Source organism: Macaca nemestrina, chromosome 5, assembly GCF_043159975.1.
Source record: "Macaca nemestrina isolate mMacNem1 chromosome 5, mMacNem.hap1, whole genome shotgun sequence".
In the NCBI taxonomy this organism is placed as follows: domain Eukaryota; kingdom Metazoa; phylum Chordata; class Mammalia; order Primates; family Cercopithecidae; genus Macaca; species Macaca nemestrina.
Genome location: NC_092129.1, coordinates 166,284,299 through 166,300,136, shown reverse-complemented (window position 1 = coordinate 166,300,136; position 15,838 = coordinate 166,284,299). Strand labels below are relative to the sequence as shown.

The 15,838-nt window shown below is 42.0% G+C and overlaps 1 protein-coding gene and 1 pseudogene across 13 annotated transcripts in view; both read right to left on the bottom strand.

Moving 5' to 3' along the window:
* Positions 1–15,838, bottom strand: part of LOC105482495 (kinesin family member 13A) — a 230,570-nt gene that overhangs the window by 14,920 nt on the left and 199,812 nt on the right. For all 13 annotated transcript variants that reach the window (XM_011742633.2, XM_011742632.2, XM_011742634.2 and 10 more), the window contains 9 exons: positions 15,100–15,199; positions 12,848–12,974; positions 10,732–10,787; positions 7,956–8,080; positions 7,508–7,684; positions 6,681–6,773; positions 6,074–6,226; positions 4,084–4,161; positions 1,402–1,449 (listed from right to left, as the gene is read on the bottom strand). In XM_011742633.2, coding sequence (XP_011740935.1) covers positions 1,402–1,449; positions 4,084–4,161; positions 6,074–6,226; positions 6,681–6,773; positions 7,508–7,684; positions 7,956–8,080; positions 10,732–10,787; positions 12,848–12,974; positions 15,100–15,199 — 957 coding nt within the window. The remainder of the gene's footprint in view (positions 1–1,401; positions 1,450–4,083; positions 4,162–6,073; positions 6,227–6,680; positions 6,774–7,507; positions 7,685–7,955; positions 8,081–10,731; positions 10,788–12,847; positions 12,975–15,099; positions 15,200–15,838) is intronic.
* Positions 1,685–2,233, bottom strand: LOC112426780 (small nuclear ribonucleoprotein E-like; annotated as a pseudogene).

Sequence of the window (15,838 nt, the reverse complement as noted above, 5' to 3'; positions counted from 1 at the left end):
AAAATGAGAAACAAAGCCCAGGTTGGAGTTTCTTCTATTTTTTTTAATGGCAGTATATGCTCTTATTTTTATTATGAAATATGTCAAATATACAGAAAAGGGCTGAATATTGTTAAAAAATACTGTCATACCCAAGGTATACCCAGAGTGAGTAAACGTTAATATTTTATTATATTTGCTCAAAGGTTTAATAAAATTATTACAAATGTAGTGTAATCTTTTGGTCCCATTCATCTTCCTTCCTCCCCATAGGTAGTCACTTTGAGCAATGTGGCATATATCCAGAGTGACTTGGTAATTTAATGACCAAATTGAAACACTCTCAGAGGACAACTGTTCCATCAGTAATTCTGCCTAGGTAGCAGGCACAGCTGGGACTGTCCAAGGCAAATTTGGCAGTGTGGTTACTCTACCTATATTTGAGATTTAGAAGTTTCAAATAGGCATAAAGTATTGATATACAAAATAGAGAAAACTCTGGCATATCATACGAGCTTACTTAATCTTATTTCAACTTCTCAGAAGTTGATTGCCTCTGAGGACTAAATTTTAAACTTCTTAAGGACATAAATCTGTGCTTATACCTTTTGGATCTAGTCTCTAGCACAGTAACTCATATATAATATGCATTCAAGAAATATTTGTTGAATAAGATAATGTTGCAATCTGTCCTTAATTTTAAATCTCGTTTTATCCATTTGAAATAATTTTGATTATGCTATGGTGGATGTAACACCTTCTCCAATCATTTAGAGTTAAACCCACAAACACACAGATATTTATTCAATTATGTGTGGTACTGTCCTGGTATGGAACTTATCATGGTAAGTAACAACGTAATACTGAAAGTGCGTAGCAATTAGCTGGGCATGGTGGCTCACGCCTGTAATCCCAACACTTTGGGAGGCCAAGGCGCATCAATCACCTGAGGTCAGAAGTTCGAGACCAGCCTGGCCAACATGGCAAAACCCCATCTCTACTAAAAATACAAAATTAGCCAGGTGTGGTGGCAAACCACTATAATCCCAGCTACTTGGGAGGCTGAGGCAGGAGAACCACTTGAACCAGGGAGGCGGAAGTTACAGTGAGCCAAAATCGTGCCACTGCACTCCGGCCTGGGCAACAAGAGTGAAACTCTGTCTCAAAAAAAAAAAAAAAAAAAAAAAAAAGTGCATAGCAATACCACATCAAGTATTTGAACCTGGGAATGGAGTTGTGGAAAGAGTTATTTGCTTACAATTAAGATGGGAAGCCCAGAGATTTTTCTTTTTCTTTCTTTCTTTTTTTTTTTAAATGACAGGATCAACCAGGTAAGGCCCAGAGATTTTAAACACACCAAGATCCCACAGCTTTCCAGACTGAGATTCTGCTGAAAACCCAGCCATGCCCATAGGTGCATACCTTATCATCTTCATCAAAGCCAGAAAGGTCTGGTCGGCTGGAAGAGACCTATAAGAGAAGAATGGTTTTAGCAATATGGTTTATATATTTAATATAATTTTTTTTTTATATAAAGAAAAAGAATGTCACAGTTGAAGCCTGTAGTCTTCATTCTTTCCCTCCTCTTTCTTCCCTCTCCAGGAGTAGTGAATACTCTCAATTTGGGGTTTATTTTTCCCATACAAGTTTTATATAATTGTATGTGTATATACTCATAACCAATAGTTAATATTATTTTGCATATTTTATTTTTTATTTTTTTATTTATTTTTATTTTTTTAATACAAACAATCCCACAGCATTTATTGCCATCTTGTATAACACAAGGGTAATCAAAACAATATGAATAAATGTTCATATTAGACAAAGGACATCTAAAAACAAACTGTATTCTTCTCAACAATTTCTCACTTCATTGATCATTTCTAGTTGGAGACACTTTGTAGCAGAGTAATATTATCTCCTTTCAGCATGATCCGACCCAGTTGTTTTCTTGACTTTTTTTTAGAATGAATCTCTTCTGCATCATCTAATACAAGGTTCATATATTCATCAAAACCAATGATACAGCCTTCTATTCACATATTCACTTGCTCGTAGAGCCACACCTGAATCTGGGATCTATTTTTAAGTATCTGAAGATGAGGTTGATGGGCTGCACCATAACCTTCTGTACTTTCTGGCCCTGGCCACGGTATGCCATGGTGAAATTTCTATTTTGCGTATTTTATACTTCACATAAGTGGTATCTTACTACATACAGTCTTATTCAATAGTCTAGACAAGTATTGATATGTGTACTATTTTTAGTATCATTTAGTTCTAAATACAACTTGTATATTTATGAGAATCTCTAGAGTATATATCTAAGGGATGAAATCTCGGGGTTGTACATAAAGTATGAGTATATTTTTACTGCTTTTCCATACAGGTTTTAGAATCAGCTTATCAAATCTTACAAAAAATTCTGTTGAGAATGATTAGCTTAAGGACATGCCAATTTTTTGATACTGTGAATTCTCATCAATGAGCATAGTCATAGTCACTATTTCAGTATAGTCCTTCTTTTTGGGGATAGCTGTATTCAGGTTTTCTATTTATTCTTGATTCAGTTTTTACAGGACATTCCACTTTATTTAAGTTTTTACATTTATTGGCATAACATTAGCTTATGAGGTCTCGCTATGTTGCCCAGGCTGGTCTCAAATTCCTGGCCTCAAGCAATCCTCTCACCTTGGCTTCCCAAAGAAATCTAAAGTCTTGATCAGATTGAGGTTGAAAAAAACTTGTTTTTTTAGATTACTTCATAAGCAGTTTTTCTTTATTTTTTTTTGAGACAGAGTTTTGCTCTTGTTGCCCAGGCTGGAGTGCAAGGACACAATCTCGGTTCACTGCAACCTCCGCCTCCCGGGTTCAAGTGATTCTCCTGCCTCAGCCTCCCGAGCAGCTGGAATTACAGGCAGGTGCCACCATGCCTGGCTAATTTTGTATTTTTAGTAGAGACGGGGTTTCTCCATGTTGGTCAGGCTGGTCTCGAACTCCCGATCTCAGGTGATCTGCCCACCTTAGCCTCCCGAAGTGCTGGGATTACAAGCGTGAGCCACCGCGCCCGGTCTTCTTTACTTTCTAAGCTAGATGTTTACCTAATTCTTTTTCACTCTATTTTTTAATATAAGAGCTATAAATTTCCTAATAGTAGCCCTCATTCTCTCATTTTTTTCTACTGTCTAGTATTCTTCTTTATACAGAATTATAGGGAATTTAGGGCTAATAATGTCTAACTAAGTACCACTTTAACTGCATCTCACAAACATTGATCTATGTACCATTTTTATTCTCATTTAGTTGTAAATACATCCTAATTTCCATCATAATTTCTTCTTTGAGAGATGAGTTCATGAAAAGCATTTTTCAATTTACAACTACGAGTCGTCTCTCTTATCTATTTCTAATAAACGCATTGTGGTCAGAAGAAGTAATCTGTGTGATAAGGACTACTGGGATTTGCTCTGTAGCCCACTGGAGGACAATTTTTGTAAGTGGTCATCATGTTTAAAATAATTTTCTGGCAATTCTGGAGAACAGGAAGGCAAATAAGCCTGTGGTTTTCCCTGGAAAGACCTTACTTCTACTCAGCTGCTTCTGGGAAGCGGCTGTTTTGAAGTGGTCCATGCACTAATCTGTCTCTGTGACAGTGCCCCCCCTGCTAGAATCAGTTTCTGTCAATTGGATTTTCTAGATGAACTGGTTGAAAAAAATAATCAAAATGGTCAAAGGAACAACTAGGCACTCCAAGAGTGCCTACATGCAGCTGACCCTGGCAGAGCCAGCATCCAGGGACTCAGCTGCCAGGATTCATAGCTGACTCCACCATCTCTAACCAACTAAACTCAATTTATATCTTAAGGAACTTCTTTCAAGGAGATAATTTGCTGAATAGGAATTCACAAGATTGAACAAATGGCTCAGTCTTAGACAACTGTGCTCCCTGGTGTGCGTCCCTGGTACAGAGAAGCAGGCTACACTTCGGGATGCCCACACCAGGGCCATAAGCTCTATTGCCACTGTGTGAACCCCACCTTCCCCCACCCCAGAGCCTGAGACATGTCACATAGGAGCAGATCCTTGGCAGGATGCACTTACATTATGAACATTTGGTGTACTGAGGCTCCTCCGAATGTGCCGGGCTTTGGTGGAAAGTGCTTCTTTGACTGTGACGGCCTGTAAACACAATAATTTGAAAATAACACTTTTTTTTTTCTTCCAGAGATGGAGTCTCACTCTGTTGCCCAGGCTGGAGTGCAGTGATGCGATCTCAGCTCACTGAAACCTCCGCCTCCCAGGTTCGAGCAATTCTCCTGCCTCAGCCTCCCGAGTAGCTGGGACTACAGGCGCACACCACCACACTTGGCTAATTTTTTTTTTTTTTTGTATTTTAGTAGAGACGAGGTTTCACTGTGTTGCCCAGGCTGGTCTCGAACTCCTGAGCTCAGGCAGTCTGCCCACATCGGCCTCCCAAAGTGTTAGTATTACAGGCATGAGCCACCGCACCCGGCCATTACTTTATGTTTTATTCTAATTATAAAAGTAACATATGTTTATTTATAGATTTAAATATAGACTACATCAGTTCTATATACACACACATTTATAAAACTGAAATATTATTTTACCCATTTATTATTATTTGCTTAGCAATTTATCAAAAACTTTCTTTTTTGAGACAAGAGTCTTGCTCTGTTGCTCAGGCTGGAGTGCAGTGGCGCAGTCTCGGCTTACTGCAACCTCTGCCTCCCAGATTCAAGCAATTCTCCTGCCTCAACCTCCTGAGTAGCTGGGATTACAGGTGCACGCCACCACACCTGGCTAATTTTTGTATTTTTAGTAGAGACGGGGTTTCACCATGTTGGTCAGGCTGGTCTCAAACTCCTGACCTCGTGATCCACCTGCCTCAGCCTCCCAAAGTGCTGGGATTACAGGCGTGCACTATCGCGCCTGGCCTCAAAAACATTTTTTTAAGATAAATAAAACTGCAGGGTGTGGTGGTTCATGTCTGTAATTCCAGCACTTTGGGGGGCTGAGGCAGGTGGATCACTGAGGCAGGTGGATCACAGACAGGAGTTTGAGACCAGCTGGCCAACATGGTAAAACCCCATCTCTACTAAAAAATACAAAAATTAGCTGGGCGTGGTGGCGGGTGTCTGTGGTTCCATCTCTCTGGAAGGCTGAGGCACTACAGTTGCTTGAACCTGGGAGGCAGAGGTTGCAGTGAGCTGAGATCGCGCCACTGCACTCCAGCCTGTGCGACAGAGCAAGATTCTGTCTCAAAAATAAACAAACAAGTAAATAAAACCAGGAAAACAGCAGAATGAAAGATATTTATGTTGTGAAATTTTTATACAGGTGGACAGAGAAATGTAGAAGAGGTACCTCTAACCATATATCTAATTTGCAAAATGACAATGAAGTGTGATGCTGTTTGTATTTTGTTCATGCAGCAATTCAGGTGGGATTTCCACTAAGGGAAGATTTTTCTGACAGATGCCAATTACATTCCTCCTATTAATCAACACCCACCCCCCATAATGTCAACTACTGCTCCTATGAAATGACATATCTTGTCTTATAGTTCCATTACTTAGTGGATTATTTTCTCTTGAATGTCCTGTTGTCACCTCAAAAGTTAACTCAGGTCTAAAAATCAGGGAGACAGTAATAGTCTGTGGTTAAGCATATGCCCTTTGGAGTCAAGCTGTTTGGCTTTACATCTGACTTTGTACCCCTTCCTAGCTGTGGAACCATGGGTGAGCTAGCTTAACTTCTGTCAGTCTCAATCTGTCATTTGAAAATGGGGATTTCAACAGTACTTACCTCAGGGGGTTACCTTGAAGATTAAATGAAATAATATATCTAAATTGCTCAGGCTCAGTGCTTGGCAAGTAGGGAGTATTCAATGAAAGTCAGTCACTATTTTTATTTTGGTTACTATTTTGCCAGAGTCCTTTCAACAGAGATGGCTCAAGTGCTCCTTCTCTGATAGATTTAGTGAGGTATTTGGTAAGTAAATTCATATCTGTCCACTGGGGGTGAAGGCTGGTGATTTCATTCTCGGTCCAGATATTCAGTTACTTGCCTGCCGGAGCCGTTCAAGACTCAGAATGTTTTCCACCTGCAGCACGCCTCGAGTGTACTTCTCAATGTACGTCTCCCCATCTGATGTGCCTTCATTTTCACTCCTTGCTGCCAGGAGAGCCAGCGTTTCCCGGTCTTCTATCTCCTCAGTTGCCTAAAAGGACAGGAAGGAATTGACAATACTTTGATGTGAACAATGTTTTCATCCAAAGTGTGGTGAGAAAATGTTTTAGAAGTCTGGAGAATGAACACATTCTCCATTATTTAGATATTGATATTTTTTAATATATATAATTTTTTTTTTTTGAGACAGAGTTTCGCTCTTGTTGCCCAGACTGAAGTGCAAAGGCGCAATCTCAGCTCACCACAACCTCTGCCTCCCGAGTTCAAGCGATTCTCCTGTCTCAGCCTTCCTGAGTAGCTGGGATTATGGCATGTGCCACCAAACCCGGCTAATTTTGTATGTTTAGTAGAGACACGATTTCTCCATGTTGGTCAGGCTGGTCTTGAACTCCCGACCTCAGATGATCCACCCGCCTCGGCCTCTCCAAGTGCTGGGATTACATACATGAGCCACCACGCCCGGCCTAAAGTAGCATATATTTTACCTTTGGTATATTGGATACTATTTCATAGGTTACACCACAGGAATAAAAAATATTTTTCAGGGATATTCTCCTCTTCAAACTCTGCGTGAAACTCTGGTAGGAAAAAAAAAAAGCTGGATTAAGCTATGTGACAAAGGTAAGTTATTTTGTATTTTACAAATTGTAAAAGCATTACCAGTTAATATGTTTTTGATATGCACAATACTCAGCATAACAGAAAAAAACCGAAGCTAAGAATCCCTGTCTCCAACCCCGAGGGACACTAACGTCCAGCTGTTAGTTGAGAATTTGACTACAGAATCTGTAGCATGTTCAGGATTTCTGTGGTTGCTTCTCTCTCCCATTTGCTGCCTTCCTGTGATCTCTCCAGGGTTTAATCAGTCTTTCCTGAGATGGCTAGAACAACACTGGAGAGGATCAGTTTCACTAGCACCTCTGAGATAGCATCCGTCAAAGCAGTAGGATAGGGATTTGTTTGGAGTCTGCCTTTTGTCCTGGTTTTGTCACTCACCTGCCTGGACCTGGTACTTAATCTCTCAGCCTCCGTTTTTCTACTTTTCAAACAGTGAAATATCACAGTTTCACCGCCTGGTAGGATTATACCTCTCCAATCAGTCAAGGTGAAAATGCCCTTACTGGATGACATTGACCTCTGCTATCCTAATGCCCACTATCTTGGATAAATGAGAATCAGACTCTAACTCGGCCAGGATGGTCATGTTTTGCACATCCCCTACATTAGCACCAAAAAACACTGCTTTGTGCTAGATAGGGGGAAAAAACTTTGAGCTCAGAGCCAGAATGGCAGAATCAGGCCCTGTTATTACCTGTTTGTTGTAAATATTGGCTGCAATCCGTTTTCGTAATACTAACTCCATAGCAGCAGGGTGGCTGAGTTGAACTGTGGTTTTCACAATTAGGTAAATCCTTTCATTCTGTGGTGTGACCCTATTCAAGTGAACAGAATCATGCACCGAGGAATCCCAAGAGGCTGTGGCTGAAACCTACGAGTGAGGGAATGATGAGGAGATGGAAACAAGACACAGGTCAGCCGTAGCAGTTTTACAGGGCATACAAGAGAAAGAAAATAAATTCAAATCACTGTAATCAAATATTTCTTTCCTCACCTTTTTAAAACAGCAACACAAATGTTCTGTTTTTTAAAGGCCCCAGTCTTTCTCCCCAAAGCAAACTATAGCAGTTGAGTGGGAAAGCAGGCCCACAGGCTTGTGTGCTAATCTGAAGCCTTTTAAGAGAAACATGGAGGTGAATTACCTCATCATCACTGTGCTTTATGATGGGCAGGTAGAAAAACTGGCTGCCATGCTCCTTAGGCAGAATGGAGTTCACGCCGGACGCATGGGGGCCGACAAGCTGCTCATTGGCACTGAGGTCATCCGCTAACCACATCAGGGGCACAGAAAAAACAGTAGGGGAAAGTCAGTTTTTCAGCAAACACCAAAAATTTAAATATATGCTTTTTACAGTTGACGTTTTTTGTGTGTGTGTGTTTTTTTTGTTTTGTTTTGTTTTTGAGATGGAGTCTTGCTGTGTTGCCCAGGCTGGAGTGCGGTGGCGTGATCTCAGCTCACTGCAAGCTTCACCTCCCGGGTTCACACCATTCTTTTGCCTCAGCCTCCTGAGTAGCTGGGACTACAGGTGCCCTCTACTATGCCCAGCTAATTTTTTTTTTTTTTTTTAGTAGAGACGAGGTTTCACCGTGTTAGCCAGGATGGTCTCGATCTCCTGACCTCGTGATCCGCCCGCCTCGGGCCTCCCAAAGTGCTGGGATTATAGGCGTGAGCCACTGCGCCCGGCCTACAGTTGACGTTTACACATAACACATCTTTACTTTTTCTTTCATTCCTTATCCTGCAGCTGAAATAGAGACTCCAAGACTCACAACAGTTTTTTTTCTTTTTTAAAAATTATGTTTAATAGAGATGAGGTCTTACTATGTTGTCCAGTCTAGTCTTGAACTCCTAGACTCAATGCATCTTCCTGCCTTGGCTTCCCGACGTGCTGGGATTACAGTTGTGAGCCACTGTACTTGGCTTTTTTTTGAGACAAGGTGTTGCTCTGTTGCTGATGCTTGAGTGCATGGCCTGATCATAGCTCACTGCAGCCTTGAACTTCTGGGCTCAAGAGATCCTCCTGCCTCAGCCTCCTGAGTAGCTGGTACTGCAGGTACACACCACTATGCCTGGCTACTCTGTAAAATTTTTTGTAGGGATGGAGTCCAGCTTTGTTGCCCAGGCTGGTCTCCGACTCCTGGACTCAAGCAGTCCTCCTGCCTTGGCCTCCCAAAGCCCTGGGATTACAGGCACGAGCTCACCGTGCCCCACAGCTTTTATTCTTTTTTATTTTGAGACAGAGTCTCACTCTGTCGCCCAGGCTGGAGTGCAGTGGCACAATCTCGGCTCACTGCAACCTCCGCCTCCCAAGTTCAAGCAATTCTCCTGCCTCAGCTTCCCAAGTAGCTGGGACTACAGGTGTGCACCACCACGCCCAGCTAATTTTTGTATTTTTAGTAGAGATGGGGTTTCACCACATTGGCCACGATGGTCTCCATCTCTTGAACTCGTGATCCACCCGTCTCAGCCTCCCAAAGTGCTGGGATTACAGGCATGAGCCAACGTGCCTGGCCGCTTTTATTCTTTAAAAATACAATAGGAGCCAAAAAGTTGCCTTGTGAGTCTCCTATAAGACAGAATGACTATATTCTATTGTTGTCCTAGGTACAAATATATTCATTAAACACACCTTGGAGGCTGGGCATGGTGGCTCACGCCTGTAATCCCAGAACTTTGGGAGGCCAAGGTGGGTGGATCACAAGGTCAGGAGTGTAAAACAAGCCTGGCCAAGATGGTGAAACCCCGTCTCTATTAAAAATACAAAAATTGGCCGGGCGTGGTCGTGGGTGCCTGTAATCCCAGCTACTTGGGAGGCTGAAGCAGAAAATTGCTTGAACACAGGAGGTGGAGGTTGCAGTAAGCTGAGATCACGCCACTGCACTCCAGCCTGGGTGACAGAGTGAGACTCTGTCTCAAAAAAACCTAAACAAAACAAATCTTAGAATTTTGCTGCTTTCTGATGTCAATTCCTCCTGTAAACTGTTAGGTTTGTTATCCTACTTAATAACTTACTATAAATTAGAGATTTTAGCAGTTAAATTACCTATTTAAATCAAAGTTCTGAGCATTGGGAGAAATATGAAGATTATCTTCTTCCAACGTCCTATCCAATATGGGGTTTACCCTTCACAAATCTCTGTAAATGGCCAACTAGTCTTTGTTTATATACCTCCCAAGACAGAGAACTCACTATCTTATGAGGCATACATTCAACATCTAGGCTTTAAAAAGAAAAAATTCTTCACATGAAGAGCCAAAGCCACCCTCCCTGTGTCTTCCATCCATTAGTGGGCTTCCTTCTAGAACAGAGGTTTTCAGGCTCCTGTTTTGAGGAGCCCTAGGGCCCTGCCAAAGGATCTACCAGGAGCTTGCCCACTGCAAACTCAGTAGCTCTGCGGTTGTTTTCTACACGTGGGGTTCCGGTTAATATTTCATCTAGAAAAGGATTGCTCCGCTAAAGCATGTTGGAAACCATTGTTCTAGACTTGCCCAGGTTCCATGTAATTGCAGTATGAAGGACAACCCTGAAGGCAGCATTATAGTGTGATCATTTCTGCCATCAAAACTGTTTGAGGAGAGTTAAGAACACTAGTCAGAAATGCAGACTAATAGGCTCTTGCCAAGCCTAAAGACTCAGACTCTCTGGGGGTGATTACTTTCCAGGGTAATTTCTATGTCCGCTGTTTCAGAGCAACTGCGTTAATGCTCTTGTATGCAGTTCTCAATCACCCTACGTGCTCTTTTTCAAATTATCCACATAATCATGCTTACGTACATTTAATTAGAATAAAAATGTCACCTAGTTTGGCACATGAATGATTAGAAGAGTGATTTAAGGATCAAAATAAGGTGAGTCTGAATAGATTACAAACCTTAATTAAATACAATAATCCCTGTGACTTTAAGTGTCTACTTACCATTCAAATCGAGGAAAAGAACTGGTATGTGGGTTTCCATTCCAGGAGGTGGGATCCTAAATTTAATAACAACATTTAATCATAACAAAATATGTATTTTACATCTTGTTAGCTGATAAAACACCGCAGAGCCGTGGAAGCAAAGAGAACCATGGTGGAGATGCAGTTTCCACTAATGAAATACTTTCATATTTCTTGACTTCCCTGTAGACATAAATCATGGGAATTATACGACTTACATAAAAGAACTTCCAGTTATATGAGTTACATGTAATTAATTGAAACAAAGATAATTTTAAGCCTTTCTAAAAATAATTCCCGTGAGAGGGAAAGGGAAGGGGGATGTTATTAGGGTGGTAACGGGACAGGATCAGAGCCTAGAAGAAGTAAACAAAAGCTGAAAGGAGGATAGAATGAAAGATGTGTGAAAGGAGGTAGGGTTGTGTACAGAAGAGATCAAGCAGTGTTTTATCAAAAACTGGACCAGGGATGGGCGTGGTGGCTCATGCCTGTAATCCCAGCACTTTGGGAGGCCAAGGCAGGAGGATGGTTTGAGGATAGGAGTTCAAGACCAGTCTGGGCAACACAGGGAGACCTTGTCTCTATTAAAAAAAAAAAAAAACAACAAAAAACACTAGCTGAGTGTGGTGGTACAAGCCTGTGGTCCCAGCTACTTGGGAGGTGGGAGGATGGCTTGAACCTGGGAGATGGAGGTTGCAGTGCACTGAGATCGTGCCACTGTACTCCAGCCTGGGAAACAGACCCTGCCTCAAAAAAATAAAAAACAAAAAAAAAACCCCAACTTGCCCAGCTGCAATAGAACGGCCTCAGAGGCCTCTTAAAGTGAAGAGTCCCTTTAGAAATACAAATTCCTGGCTGGGCGTGGTGGCTCATGAGGTCAGGAGATTGAGACCATCCTGGCTAACACGGTGAAACCCCATCTCTACTAAAAATACAAAAATTAGCCGGGCACGGTGGCAGACGCCTATAGTCCCTACCTGGGAGGTTGAGGCAGGAGAATGGCGTGAACCCGGGAGGCAGAGTTTGCAGTGAGTGGAGATCTCAGCGACAGAGTGAGACTCCATCTCAAAAACAAAAACAAAAAAAGCAAATTCTTACTTAAAAAAATAAAAAAAGAAGAGTCGTGGGTCCTTCCTTTCTCTTCTGAATCAAAATAACTAGGGATGACACCCAGGCCTACATGTTACAAACACTCAAGATGATCTGAAGTTTCAAAACACTTTACACCAGAGAGACTGAAGTAGGGAGAAGAACTGTCGAGAGAGGGTTTTGAGGGCCAGAACAAGATTGGGGTGAGCAGGCTGTCCATAAGAAGTGGCTGGCAGAATTACTGCAAGAGACCTACAGGATTCCAGCACAACAGCAGGAACTGCAGGGAGAAACATCAGGTTATAAATTATGTGCCTGCAGATTCAGAGTTTCTAGTTTCAGAAAACAGACCACAAAATTGATTACATTTCCGTTTATCATTAGAGATGCGGGTATTGTCACTAATGTTTCTATGCCTGTTCAAAAAAGACTAACTGGGCATGTACATTCTGTGTTCAAAAGGAATCTGATTTCTCTTAAATGCTCTGGATATATAATAATAAAAATGAGAATGAGAATAAGCAGCATCAGCTAGGATTTAACGAATGGGTATGAAAAGTATTTTATACACATTATAATATACAAGATAATATTATCATATATAAGGTATTTTATATACATTATCTCTAATTCTCACAGTACTACCAAAAAGATAGCTCCACTAATGTATTTTCTGCCCTCTTCAAATACTTTCCAGCCAAGATAAAAGAGTTTCTGGAGATCAGGGAACAATGTCCAAGTTGCTTATGCAGAGGAATAAAGGAGTGGGATATGTGATTCCTGGCCAGGTAATCAATGCTCTCTGGCTTCCTGTGGGAGAAAGTTGGCTTCAATGGGGAAGGAAAAAAGGGATGGAAGCACTAGAGATGAGTGGACATTCCCTAAGCAGTTCAGCTGGTTGGCATTTTCTGTGACAATCCTGGAAAGTCTCTTGCATGGCTCTTGCCACAGGCGACCTGTACCATCTCATCTCCCTCGATCTGCACAGAAGGGAGAGCAGCCTTACCAGTCGGCAGGTGCCCCAGGAATCCCACTGCCTGGGGCCGGCACCAGTACAGCATTCCTTTCCTCGGTCAGTCCTACCCACTGCTCCACAAGCTGGGCTTCCCGCTCCACATCATCCTCTGTTTTCTCTGCAGAAAAAAATGAGGGGATCAATGCCAACAAGAGAGAAAGTATGACTTCTCAATTTACAAGGAACAGATTTTGGCCTGGGCAACATAGTGAGACCCCATCTCTACCAAAAAAAAAAAAAAAGCAATAGTTGGGCAGGGTGGTGGCAGGCATGCCTGTAGTCCCAGATACTCGGGCAGCTGAGGTGGGAAGATCACTTGAGTCTGGGAGTTCAAGGCTACAGTGAGCTATCATCACATCACTGTACTAAAGCCTGGAAAACAGACAAGCGACCCTGTCTCAAAAAACAAGCAAACAAAAACAATAAACAGATTTCATTCAGAGCTATCTATAAGTGGCTTAAACATCCACTATGTCCCTAAAATGGATTTGAGTCTTTGAAGTTCAAGCAAGAGCATGTATAGGGAGCTGAGAGGGGCTGCGACACCAATTTAAGGAACCATAAGCCAGAAATAGCAGAAAGGGCATTGGAAAAGCAATTACGAGACTTAGGTTATTTTGCTGGTTCTGTAATTTGGGGAAGTTATCCAACAGATGAGTCTCCCTAACCTGTCAAACAGGGATAAAAGAAGTCATGTCTACTTCATGTACTTGCTGGAAGGATCAAATGAAATATGGACGTAACACTGCTTTACAGAACTATACATGATGCTACAAAGACAGAGGATTAAAAAACACCATAGGCCAGGCACGGTGGCTCACGGCTGTAACCCCAGTACTTTGGGTGGCCGAGGTGGGCAGATCTCCTGAGGTCAGCAGTTCGAAACCAGCCTGACCAATATGGTAAAACCCTGTCTCCACTAAAAATACAAAAATTAGCCGGGTGTGGTCGTGGGCACCTGTAGTCCCAGCTACTCAGGAGGCTGAGACAGGAGAATCACTTGAACCCGGGAGGAGGAGGTTGCAGTGAGCCAAGATCGTGCTACTGCACTCCAGCCTGGGCGACAGAGCGAGACTCTGTCTCAAAAAAAAAAATAAATAAATAAAAAATAAAAAACCCACCATATTCCTTACTCTGTAAAATCACCTTTATTTTCCTTGAGGCTTACCATGAATGGGATTTTATTTGATACACTTTGAAATCCGCTTATTCATAATTCAACTCTGGGGCTCCCTGGGTACAGTCAAAGTGAGTTTTCATTAGCAGCCTGAGCACATACACAAGGCAACACCACATGTCGAGCCAAGGTGTTTTCCTGAGGGAGACTTTCCGCTAGCTTCTACATGAAATGGATTAACATGCATGATGTGTGTGTTCTTTGCTGCAGAACCAACCACGTGAGTGGACCATGATATCTGGATGAGAGACTAAGGATTTTAAGTGCATATTTCTACTATAGAATCCAAGTGGTTACTGCTAGCATAAGCAAGCTGCACCCTTGGAGGTGGGTGGCAGTGAATGGAGCTGCAGGGGCCACCCTGAACCAGCGGAGTGCATGGCAATGGCCCAACAGTGGATAGGTGCTGACCTGCTCATTCAGTTGCTGTATGTCCTAGGTCCTGGTGCCTAAAGTACTTTGTATTGACATACTGGTATTTATCACATTGTGTTCATCAAAATGAAATTTGAATTTGACATTTAATGTCACAGTTTTATGAGATAACTCAGAGTTTTATGAAAATGTATCACTTTCAAATTTGGAGGCTTCTTAAACCAACAATGTATAATATGATTGACTAATGTCTATAACTGTTACAAGTTCACAAAACTAAACAGGCTGGGTACAGTGGCTAACACCTGCAATTCTAGCAGTTTGGGAGGCTGAAGTGGGAGGATCACTTGAGTCCAGGAGTTTGAGACCAGCCTGGGCAACAAAGTGAGAACCCCCCCCCATCTACAAAACGTTTAAAAATTAGCCGGGTGTGGTAGCTTGTGCCTGTAGTCTCAGCTAGTCAGGAGGCTGAGGCAGGAGGATCTCTTGAGGTCAGGAGTTAGAGGCTGCAGTGAGATATGATCCTGCCACTGCACTCCAGCTTGGGTGACAGAGTGAGACTCTGTCTTAAAACAACAACGACAACAACAAAAATAAGATACTACTGTCCAGTTAGGGGAAGAAAACAACCTACTGCCATTGTGTAAAAGTGAAAAAGGTACTCCCCAAAAGAGAGTCTGATCTCACATACCTGTTTTATTGCTGACTTTTTTTATCTGTTCATCCAAGTATTCTCGTCGTTTAATGAGTGCATCTGACCACCTCTCCCTTACGCAGTTTAAGTCTTCTTCCTAACATCAGGGAGGGAAAATACTTTCCTGTAGACTGTACAGACAACGATTTCTTTCTTTCTTTTTTAAAAAGATGTTTAAATTGACTAGGAAATTTTTCATTAGGAAAAGCTATTGAACATTGCTGTGTGATTAATATGCAAGAAAGCAGAGAGGCCTCAGTAACACTGCATGTTGATCAAGGATGCTGTTGCCCAGAAATCAGAGCCCCTGGATCTCCAAAAGGATAATTACACTTAAAAGCAAGACAAGCTCAAACTATACCAGCTGTCAGATTTTTTTTTTTACGATGAGTGTATGTATATTTAAATCGTAGCTATTCATTGCAGGATTTGTGATCCCAACAGAAGGACAGCACGAACACAGCCCAAACCAAGTAACAACAAATGGAATGGAAAATGACAGGCATTTTCATAGCTCATAGTTCAGTGGTCACTGATAACACAGATTTTCTGAAATGCAAAGAGTAGGTCAGCAGAGAACTTTTCAAACTTGCCACAAACATTTTACTTCCAACCACCACCATGAGGCTAACCAAAAATCTCCCATGCAAACCCCAACATGCAGTCAGCCATGCTTTAAGAAATCCCCTAGGCAGTCACTGGACTGCACTGTGAAAAACCTGCCAGGAAGCGCACA